Below are 11,202 nucleotides of genomic sequence, written 5' to 3'. Positions count from 1 at the left end.
CAGGATCTCACCTGGCCCCCCCCCCAGTCCTAGCAGCACCCAGTGAGTCTGGGCTTTTTTTGTTGTCAAAGTGCTGGGAACAGGGCCAGGCAGGGGATGGGGATGGGCCTGGCTGATTCGGAGATTTGGCAGCATCAGAATTTCCAAATCGGATTCAGCTGACTTGATTCAGGACTGTGATTTGAATCGCTGAATCGAATCACTGTCCCCTGAATTGGCTGAATCCGAATCTGAAACAAATATTAGCCGCTTTGCACAGGCCTGCTAAAAGTCACCGTATTCTTTCCTGGCTCATGCTCTTAGTTAGCTGTATGTAGGGTGTACTACAGTAATCCTAAATGCAGGTAGAAGGTATAGCTGATACTGGTGGACTGCATCTAAACAGAGTTTCTAAATAGGAAACAATTCTTTTTAAAAAAGTGTCCTGAAATAATAAGCTAGCTACAAATGTGAGATCAATGGAAAAGAGTGTGGATCCAGTGACCAAAAGCATATGAAGTAAACCTAAGAAACGGCTTATAGAATGCGGTAGTACAAGAGTGCTGTTTTTCAGGAGGTCCATTTTTTTTGAGGTATTGGAGAGAAGTTGCCAGAGAAGAAAGAATTACAATCCTCTAGTTAAAGAAGGCTTGGAAGTCTTTGGATAGTTAATTAAATTGCAACTGACAACAAGTTCCCTGAAGTAAAACAGAAGGAAAAAAAGGATGCCTTTTTTTGCGAGCAACTAGTCAGGCTCATTTTCCCTTTACTACTATTGGCTATGGTGGGAAAGACAAGCAATTAACAATTTTCAAGAAAAAGAGGATGGTAATGAAGAAGCAGAATTAATACTAGAAAATAAAAATGGTGTTACATATTTTGTGGAGAGAAAAATAGGTTGAGGGAAGGTGGGTCACTCTGAATGAGAGGGATTAAGTTAATTGAAAAACAGTTTAGGTACATTTTCTGTTCAAACTTTTTGGTAAATTAAGTAATTAGGAAAGACCTACTTTTTTTTAAAGATCATTATTAGGGTTGGAAGGGACTTCAGGAGGTCATCTAATCCAAGCCCCTGCTCAAACCAGGACCATTGTCAACTATATCATCCTAGCCTAGGCTTTGTCCATCTGGGTCTTATAAACCTCCAAGGATGGAGATTCCATAACCTCTCTGGGTAGCTTGTTCCAGTGCTTTAGTTACCTTCTTAGAGAGATTTTTTTTCCTGATATCTAACCTAAAGTTCCCTTGCTGCAACTTGAGACCATTGCTCCTTCTATTATCTGCTGCCACTGAGAACAATCTAGCTATGTCCTCTCTGTAACCACCCTTCAGATAGCTGGAGGCTGTTATTAAATCCCCTCTGTCTTCTCTTTGCTAGACTAAATAATCCCAGTTCCCTCAGCCTCTCTTTTGAAGCCCTGTTCCCCAGGTCCTATCATTTTCATTGCTCTCTGCTGGGCTGGGGATTTTCTCCAGCTGGCCACATCCTTTCTGTAGTTGGGGGGGGGGCAAAAACTGGTTACAGTACTCCAGATTTTGCCTCACCAATGCTGTATAGAGGGGAATAATTACTTCCCTCGATCTGCTGGCAACACTTCTACTAATGCAGCCTTGTATGCTGTTAACTTTCTTGGCAATAAGGGCACACTATTGGCTCGTATTCATCTTGCTGTCCATTGTAATCCGCAAGTGTAGATCAGGTAGGCGAGTGCTTAAAAAGCCAAAACCATCAGGATACAGCCTGGGCTCCTCAGTGATTTGGATGATAAATTTACCAAGCCACTTATAAATTCTGAAAAATAAGGATAGTGAAAAAAATCATAATGACATTAAAAAAAAAAAAAAGATGCTATTGAAGGGACACTAACCTCAAATTCTGGAGAGAATTTTTTTAAACACTTTAAAGCAGACCTGGGTAATACATCTGCCCTGAGTTCCCATACAGTTTTTTTAAGGGTTTTATGTCGTTTTCATGTTTTGCAAACCTTCCTCTCCTTTTTGCAGTGCAGTGTAGAAGATTCTTAGAGTAGAATCTAGCCGTACATGGAAACAATGATACCTACTATAAAAAAGTGTAGGTAGTTGCATAAAATAATACTGTCCCAGAGGGACAATAAGAAAGGAGTGGGAGACCCCTCTGTTGGCATGGGTCGCAATGGAGACGACCTGCCACGATGCCAAGAAGAAAAGCCCTGATAACAGGGCATACTTACCGCCCACAGGCACAGCTGGGCTGAATGAGTCCCAGAGGGGCAGAGTGCCCATAAAATTCATCAGCTTCTTTTCTCTGCGACTGGGGCTGGTGCGCCCCGATGATGTCATTGAGGAACACCATACGGCAGGGATAAAAGCTGGGAACGGGAAGGCAGCAGGGGGACAGCTGTGGGACCACTGAGCCAAATGAAAACCCCAGACATGGCCAAGGAGGGGCTGAAGAGGGACCCAGCCAGAGGGTCCAAGGCCTGATTTAAAGGGCCACACCACCCTGGACGGTGAGGGAGTCAGTCAGGAGGAGAACGCCGAGAGATAGCAAAGCCGGCAAACGCAGGATGCGTGAATGGGAGTGGGCAGAGGCCCCTCCCTGGAATTTTGGTTCTTTAGTTATATTTTAGTTACCTTGAAACCAGCCCCCCACCCCTTGGCAGATGCCAAGGGTGAGCAAGCCAGGGCCACTCAGAAGAGCCCAGTGCAGATAGGGTAGGCGCACCAGTGAGGTCATTGCACCGCCTGGGCAAACCTGGGTGGTGGGAAGAAAGACTTGTGAGCACTGAGGGCCAGAGAGGGAGGGGGGTACCACAACAAGGCGGAGCTGAATCAACCATCATTTGGCCGCACTGATAGGCTGGTGCATGACTGGTGTGTAGCGTAGGTGGAGCCCCAAGAATGATCTCTAGTGTCGATGTCCGGCGTGTTCCCCATGAAGGAAGGGGAAGGCCTACTACTGAACAGAACACCCAAGACGTGGCAGGCCCCCAAGACCGGGGTATTCCCTACGGAGAACGTGATACTGCGTCATAACAACTGGAGCCATCTGCGTGACATACCCCTAGGGTGTGCTTCAGGGCCTCACGGGAGAGGCTCCATGAAGTTAGGCGGGCACAAGTACAAATGTAAGAATTTTTGCTTATAACCTTGGACGCTGCCTGGATCAATAGTTACAAAAATATTGTGCGGGGTTCTTTTTTCCCTCAGCTTTATAAAGGTCACCTTATAAGGATAAGGCACTATTTCTGTAGAACCATAATTTGATCATGTTATACTGTTGTCCCATTGTGATTGCTGGGGCCTTATGGGTGGCACAGCCTGTTGGGCATGTAGCCCCTCCCCTCAACTCGCCTGCCACGACTTTGATGTTAAGTTATCAAGAGAGGGGGGTTCAGTGGAGATCTTTCTGGGAGGGCTTCCCAACAAGGCAGTACTCACGATTGTTTGGCGTGATGTTTCATGGGGCGCCGCCTCCCCTACATCCTGTCCACTCGCCAGCTGGATAGGTGGTGGTGTGATGGTGGTTTCGGCTTTGCAAGCTTGCTCTCTGCCTGCTCCAGGTGGCGGACCCACGTCTGAGGGCTCAGTCAGCTCTTGTCCCTCTGGTGTTGAGGCCCCAATCTTCTTGCTCTGTCACTTTGTTTTTTTCTCTCTTTTCTTTTCCTTTTCCTGTTTTCCCTCAGAAGAAATATTCTCCTGGGGAGGAGAAGGATGGGGAGCTGCCTCCTTTCCCCCCGCCTCCTACCTGGGGCTGAAGGTGCTTCCCCTGCTCTGCCTCCGGCAGGGGGCTGAAGTGCTTCCCCTGCTCTGCCTCCGGCAGGGGGCTTGTGGATTTCCCCTGCTGTGCTCTCCACTGCTGTTCTGGCAGTGCCGCTCCTCTTCCCTGTAGAAGCCTCAGCACATCTGGTGTGCTGTCCACCTACTTTCTCTCCCTCTGGCTCCTCCCTTGCCCGGGGTCTGTTGGGGCTTTTGTACCGGCCGCCGCAATTGGTCCAGCTCTTCCCCGCGCAGGGAACAACCGATTAAAACAGCTGGCATAACGACGGCTCGCGTGGCTGTGGCCACGGTCCGGCTCCTGTGCTCATGGGCCGGCAGCAGGTAAGTTCTCCCCGTGGGGGGTCTGTTTCTGGGTTTTGGGACCCGTGGAGCTTGCCCTTGCCCCTTTGAAAGCCTGTGGTTACGTGTCGCCACCACACCCATATGAAGGAAACCCTTGCCCCCTCCTCCCCCCCCTTATCTCATTTAACAATTGTGGGAGAGCGGAGGAAATAGAAAAGTCTATTAAACTTGCTTGTAAGCTCTCAAATGTTCTAGGTAGGGATAAGAAGGTTGTGTGCTGGCATGTGCAAAAACACAAGTGTCACCTGAATTATTAAAATAGAATCTCTTCCTAAAGGTATACAGTGTGTGACAGTGGTGTGTGTAATATGTCGCAGTTCTATCTGTGGTCACCATTCATTTTTGTGCTAGAGTGCTTACTTGGTGAAGGTGGTTAGGCACATCACTTTTTGTTATCTCTTGGAGATGGAAGCAAAGGCATTATTCACAAAGTATTGAAGGGCATTAGTGGCATAGATTATGTGAAAGTGGTTATACTTTTTTTTAAGTTATGCTCACTTAGAAGTATGGTGGAATCAGAAAAGTAGTATGGGTTTATAAGTCTAGTCATAAGCTTGCTCTGTTACAGAATTGCAAAACTAATGCTTGAAGGTATGTTTGTATTTTAATAAAGGCTATAATATTCAAATTCATTTTTCAAGTAGAATTGAAGATCATCTTGGATTACAGTAATGGAAGGGGCAGCGTTGCAGGAAGTATTAATAAACCGTAATGTGAAACAGGATTGTACTGGGTTCGGGAATGTAATCTGACACTAGGAAAATCTTTTAAGTTTCATTTTATTTGTTTGCAGTAATCAACTCAGAGTGAGTAAATTGTGTTTAGAAAACAACTTTCAGGTAAAATTAGTATTAGCTTTGATTGTAATATGTCTAAATGTTGTTATACTTAAGTAACCTAATATAGCAGAATAATTTTTTTGTGTACTTCATAAATGAGTCTTCTGCATAGTGAATATACCCAGTTTCCCATTATAATTGATCCATTGACTCCTTGCTTTCCTTTTATGAACAAAGAAGGTGAACAGCAAATCCTTAAATGTAGGCAATAAACTTTAAAAAATCAGGACTTAATATCAGGATGGATTTAATAAAAGAGAACTTTTTAAAAAAAGTTCAAGTTGATTGTATCTCTTTACAATGGGAGGAATTGCTGTCACTAGTTGGAACACCAGCACAGTATAAATTATTTATGCAGATGGGAATACAAACAGAAGACAGTTAAATATCCTATGCTGAATATCAATATGATGCATATATAAACGATCCTTAAACAAATAATTAAATAGAAGGGAGACATTTGGACAAGAGTACTATTGAAATGAATGATGGTGGCTAGCAAATGAGGCTTAAGTATTCAGTTTATTTTGGCAGCCAGAAAAGCCAGTGATTGAACTGAATACATGACAGTCCTCTTCATAGTTTCATTGCAGCTGTACACAGATCTGTGGGGAACTCCAAAGGCTGGATGACAAAGTGCAGGCAGGCTGGACCTGTCCCACAGGCTAGGGGTTGAGTACCCCTGAGTTAATGCTTAATGAACATAACTGCATGGTATCATGGATTTTTTAAAACTTTTTAAATAAGTATTTGCTATCTTAATGGACTGACTTTTTTGAACATTTTGCAGGAGTGATGGGTCCTGACTGAAAAAAATTTAGTGGCAAGTGCCTGAAAAACTTTGCAACATTAGAGAGGCAGTATGGAAAGTCACAAGGTGGTTGAGAGGCTTGGTAGATAAAAGGGGCACCTAGAATCCTGTCACAGTTTTTAGAGTTTTGGCAATGATGCATAAAACAAAGTTGAGGAAGTAGGAGGGGATCAGTGATGGGCCATCATCAGGAATGAATGGGTAAGACCTAGAGGTGCATCGATACATCGTACTGATATCTGATTGGTACCGATCTAAAGAAAATTTACTATATCAGATATCGGCCCAATGGGGCTGATAATTTGGCCGATAAATGCTTGTACTGTGCGCAGCTGCAATGCAGTGAGGAGCAGAGCTGGCAGTATGCAGAGCTGCCTCCAGCTGTTTAGTCCAGTGTGGTAGAAGGGAGGGGGAAGGAAGGTGCATGGGGCGAGTTGATCAATGCCCCTTGTGGTGAGGGAGGGGCAGGCGCTCTCCAGGTGGGATGGGCATGTGGGGGAGTTGGCTCCTGCTGCTGCGTATGCCCCCTGGATCTGCGCAAGGTGGGTCAGGGTGGGCTGCAACTGGTGCTGCACAGGGCTCTTTGTGGGGGCTGGACTCAGAGCGGGCACTGGCAATGCTGGGAGGATGCTGTATCCACTCCAGATTTTGCTGCTGCTCTGCTCCTAGCGCCGCTGCTGCCAGCCTGGCTTTTCCCAGTGTGTGGGTGGAGGCAGGGCATTGAGCCAGAGCAGTGCGGAGCGGCTGGCGATGGTGATTCTGGGAGCGGAGCAGCAGCAAAATTTGGGATGGATGCAGCATCCTCCCAGTGCCTCCGCTGCCTGCTCCGAGCCCAGCCCTGCCAAGAAGAGCCCCGCACGGTGCTGGCTGCAGCCTGCCCCGCACAGCTCTGGAGGGCACACTCCTCCCCTGTGCCCTCGCAGGGTGCAAGCAGTAGAAGGAGCTGCTCCCCCTACCCAGCTGCAGTGCCCCCATGCCCCCCTTGCCTGGGCAGTGCCTGCCCCTACCCCCTCCCTCACCACAGGGGACATTGATCTTCCCTCACGCCCCTTCCACCACACCAATCTAAATCTACTCTCCTTCAGCTTATGGCTGAGTGGCTCCCTGGTAAACAGAGTATCCCTTTATTTGCTCAAGGAAGTAGGTGATAGACACTCTAGAAACAATGTATAAAAGTTGAACCTCCTGTTTAATAGTGGCTTTAGAAAATACTGCATTGGTAATTTTTGGTGGAATTCAAATTAGTCTAACATTATAATCCTAAATCAATCTTTAGTAAAGCTCTTTGCAATACTAAATGGATATATTCATTTGGAGGAATGAAACAGGAATTCTCATCTCTGTTTCATCTGATTCTCATTCTTGCATCTAGATACCAAGTGTGGGGAAGGAAAATCATGCCTTCTACCTATTGATGATTCACATTGCTAGGGATATGATTGGGGACATGCAAAGAAGGAAGGGTTTAGAGGTATAAGTAGACGTTAAAGAGGGGAGACCAGAAAGAAAACTGTTTATCCTGACTTGCTATTTTTTTATTTGCAGACAGAGACGGGGGAAATGAGTAGAAATACTGAACTGAAGAAGCTGCAGATCTTTGGAGCTGGACCCAAGATGATGGGATTGGCATTGGGATCAAAAGATAAGGAAGGTAAGTAAGTCTCTGTTGCTGTTGTAAGATGGGAAGGACTAGTTAGTCTGAAACAGTCCTTTGAAACAAATCTCTGCTGTCTCCAGACACAAGTGGGAAGAGATTAAAGTGGGGCAACTGTAACAGGGTAAAGGAAGTTAAAACTTTTTTTTTTTGAGAAGGATAATGAAACCCAGGATACCTAACTGGTTCTGTAGGATTGTTCGTATGTCTTGATATTGATTTAGTTCTTTATATGGTTAAACGTGAGCATTAAGCAGCTGCTGCACAAATTAATTGCAAATGAACTGGATTAGAAAAGTGGTGCGTGAATTTTAAGAGCATTCATTTTTGCTGAGCACGTGGTTTGAGAGTATTGCAATATGTTTCATGGGGTAACTGGATCACTTGTTAAGATCAGCAACAGACGTTTTACCCTTCCTCAGTTACACTGCTTTGGTGCTAATTATCCAGGTGCAGCAACCCATTCTTGTTTTTCGTGGAAGCATTGGATAGTCTTTGCTGCTAGAGGCAGGATATTACATGATCTTTGTGCTGTTTAATTACATGACACTCTCTTTGCTCCAAGATGAGGTGACTCGAAGACGCAAAGGCACCAGGTCAGAAGCCTTTGGTATGCAGATGAGGCAACGCAAAGGGACACTCTCTGTCAACTTTGTAAGTTTAATTCCTTTGCTCTTAAGTAGGCAAGCGTAGGAAACTCAGCTATTTTACCTTCGTGTGCCTTAAATGACTATAATTGAACACAGAAGTTGCACTTAAGTGCCATTTTTTACACTTGCACAGTATTTTTTTTTTGGTTCAGTTTTCAGTGACATTACTATATTTGCCCTGTGTTTCCCTTTTGATTATGCTCAGGAGTCTCTAGTATGGCCTTACATGGTCTGTGGTAGAATAGGATTGTGTGGGTAGGTTCATTAACTGTGTTAGTGTGGTTGGAAAAAAACTGTGCCTAGGAACTGTTTAATTCAGGTGGAGGAAACCCTGCCCATTTGGTTTGATTTGATTTGATTTTTTTAGCTCAGTAACTCAGACCCACACTTAGATCTATCTTGTTCGGAGTTGGCTTCAAACCTTCATCTTCTGCCTTCCAGCAAAGTGCTTTAACTGCCAGCAATGGGTTAGGCTGGAGGTGGCAGCCTCTGACAAGAGTGCTACAACTGGCATGGGCAGCATCTGTGTGTAGCACAGTGGCAGATCCAGAAGGGGACAGGCAGCAAAACAGGGCAGGAAGCAGGAGGCAGAGCAGGAGATCAGGCAGGGAGTACAGGGCAGGGAACAGAGTAGAAAGCAAAGAAACAGATCAGGCAGGGGAAGGGGATTGGAATATCACTCAGGGTGGGTGTGGGCCTGTGGCACACCTGCCAAAAAGGTTGGCCCTCCCTAGGCCAGACATTGCTTAGAGGACCCTCTTGAAGCTATCCCAGTGAACAGCCAAGAGGGGAAGATGTGAGGGCAGGAAAAGAACAAGCCAGAGGGAAGAGCCCTTCAGTGAGAGGCATACCACCCTGGAGTGTAGGGGCCCTGGATCTGGCTTCCTCTCCAGCCCCTGCTCCCAGTGGCTTTTGTATACCTTGCATTTAATATGCTCTGCAAAAAATGGATAAGCAGTAGTGGCATAGCTTCTGTCCCAGAGGGTGCCGGGGCCAGAACCTGGGGCCTGGTTCTGTGGCATTATGGGAATATTCAGAGGTGTTCTGATCCTGTGCTAAGTGGGAACGCCATATAAGTACCAAGATAGTATCAATTACAGAAACCAGAGGATTATCTTTCTCTAAAATTTGCCATTTTGAGTTTTAACTTCTTATTTTGTAAGCTGTCCAGATAAAACATAAAGGAAAGCTTTCAAGGAAAGATATAAAATCTGTATAGCTTTCTGATAGTTGAATATAGGAAAACAGGTATCTAGTTGCTTTTATGTTCTTGGAGAACTCAAGGCCTTGTTTTTAACCTGCTGCACTTGGCTCGTGTACTACACTGCTGAATAGGGATTTGTACTTCTAACATATTAGAAAAAATAAGGCTTAGAGACTGTTCAAAGCAGCATGCTGAGTATGTAAAATGCATTATTTTTTTCTTAGCTTCAGAAAATATTTCCAAAGTGTATTGCGACTAATTGAGACTTTAGTCATTGAGGGCAAAAACTGCCTTTAGCAGAAACGCTAATAATCTTTTAGATGGTAAAATGCCTCCTGGGATAAATTATAAGAGGCACAAACTGCAAATTTGCAGCAATAGATGGATGCTTGAAAGCAGACAACCATGCTAGTATGAATAGGCTTGAGCTTGCCTGAATTAAAAACCTAAAAAAACTTGGGTTTCATTGGTACAGTAAAAGCTCTGTTATCCGGCATCCCCCAGGAATTATAATCATTTTTTTTTACCCATGTCAGTCCTGAAAATATGACTTTTTTGGGTGGTGCTTTTTATGCCGGGCTTTTTCCCTGTTAGTTTTTTTTTTTTTTTTTCACCCATGTCAGTCCTGAAAATATGACTTTTTTGGGTGGTGCTTTTTATGCCGGGCTTTTTCCCTGTTAGTTTTTTTTTTTTTTTTTCACCCATGTCAGTCCTGAAAATATGACTTTTTTGGGTGGTGCTTTTTATGCCGGGCTTTTTCCCTGTTAGTTTTTTTTTTTTTTTTTCACCCATGTCAGTCCTGAAAATATGACTTTTTTGGATGGTGCTTTTTATGCAGGGCTTTTTCCATGTCAGTTTTTTTTTTTTTTTTTTTTTATAAAGTATGACTGACTTCCATTAAGTAACTTGAAGGAAACAGAACATTTTTCCCATGTTAAAAATAAAATTGTGTGTTTGTGGTGGGGGACCCGTTATACTTTTAGAAATTCTTACAACAAAAACACCATGTGTATTTGAATCCAAGGTGAAGAATTTTTTTCTCATTCAACACTGGGGGAAAGGGGAGTGGGGAATAGCTTCATCTAGGATTCAAGTGCTGGGTTGTACCAAGGCTGAAGATGCCATTGCCCCTGCTGTCGGGTTGGGGCCAAGATAGTTTGTGCGATGAGGGAGACCATGTGGGGTGAGAGAGAGTGTCAGGATGACGAATGTGGGGGAGACTGCATGGCAGAAGGGGAGCTACTGTGACTCTGCCTCTGGCTTCAACTCAGGCCATGGGCCAGAGCTTCTGTTGGCCCCAGGGCTCCAGTTAGGCTGGAGCTGGAGGCAGAGCCGTTGCATAGGTTAAGCAGTGGAAGAGAGGTAGGGAGGAAAGTGGTTAGAGGATGTGGAGATGGGTAGCGGGGGGCAGAGGGGATGTAGCCAAGGGGTGGGGCAGGTGGTTGGAGGTCAGGTTGCTTGCTGCCCTCAGTTGCTGCTTTCCCCATTGCAGCAGTTGGGGGTGGGGGGTGAATTTAAGATTGCCCTCCAATAATTAGATTCTATATATGGAAAACCGTAACAAATTTATAATTTCCCATGTAGAAATCTAATTATTGGGGTGGGGGGTTGGTCATTTTAAACTTGAAGTTGTCTTGGATTTCAGTAAATATGGTAGGTAGTTTGAAACACAGCCTAGACATGGTAATCCATGAGAACCAGTGTTATGACATGGTTTGGAGATTTGTTGGCTTCTTTGGAATTGATCGCTTGACCATTTCAATAGATAATATAGTGTTTTAAGGAAGAGTGCAAGGCTGAACTGCTAGGAGAGAGCGTACTTAAATAGAATGAGATGCTTCAAGTTTATGACATGTGTACCCAGCCACCCTGAAAGTGAAATGAAAAGAACTTAATATGCTGGTGCACTCAGTGACTTTTTTTAAACTAGTGACCTGACTAATGCTTTTGGCCTGCATAAT

General features: G+C 44.8%; 1 protein-coding gene across 3 annotated transcripts in view; it reads left to right on the top strand.

Moving 5' to 3' along the window:
* KDM5A (lysine demethylase 5A) overlaps window positions 1-11,202 on the top strand; it is a 92,934-nt gene that overhangs the window by 15,968 nt on the left and 65,764 nt on the right. For all 3 annotated transcript variants that reach the window (XM_019515511.1, XM_019515510.1, XM_019515509.1), the window contains 2 exons: window positions 7,279-7,384; window positions 7,953-8,041. In XM_019515511.1, the coding sequence (XP_019371056.1) occupies window positions 7,279-7,384; window positions 7,953-8,041 (195 nt within the window). The remainder of the gene's footprint in view (window positions 1-7,278; window positions 7,385-7,952; window positions 8,042-11,202) is intronic.

The sequence above is a fragment of the Gavialis gangeticus genome, unplaced genomic scaffold (genome assembly GCF_001723915.1).
Source record: "Gavialis gangeticus isolate Ggan-Ray unplaced genomic scaffold, GavGan_comp1, whole genome shotgun sequence".
In the NCBI taxonomy this organism is placed as follows: Eukaryota; Metazoa; Chordata; order Crocodylia; family Gavialidae; genus Gavialis; species Gavialis gangeticus.
This window is presented reverse-complemented; position numbering and strand designations above follow the sequence as displayed.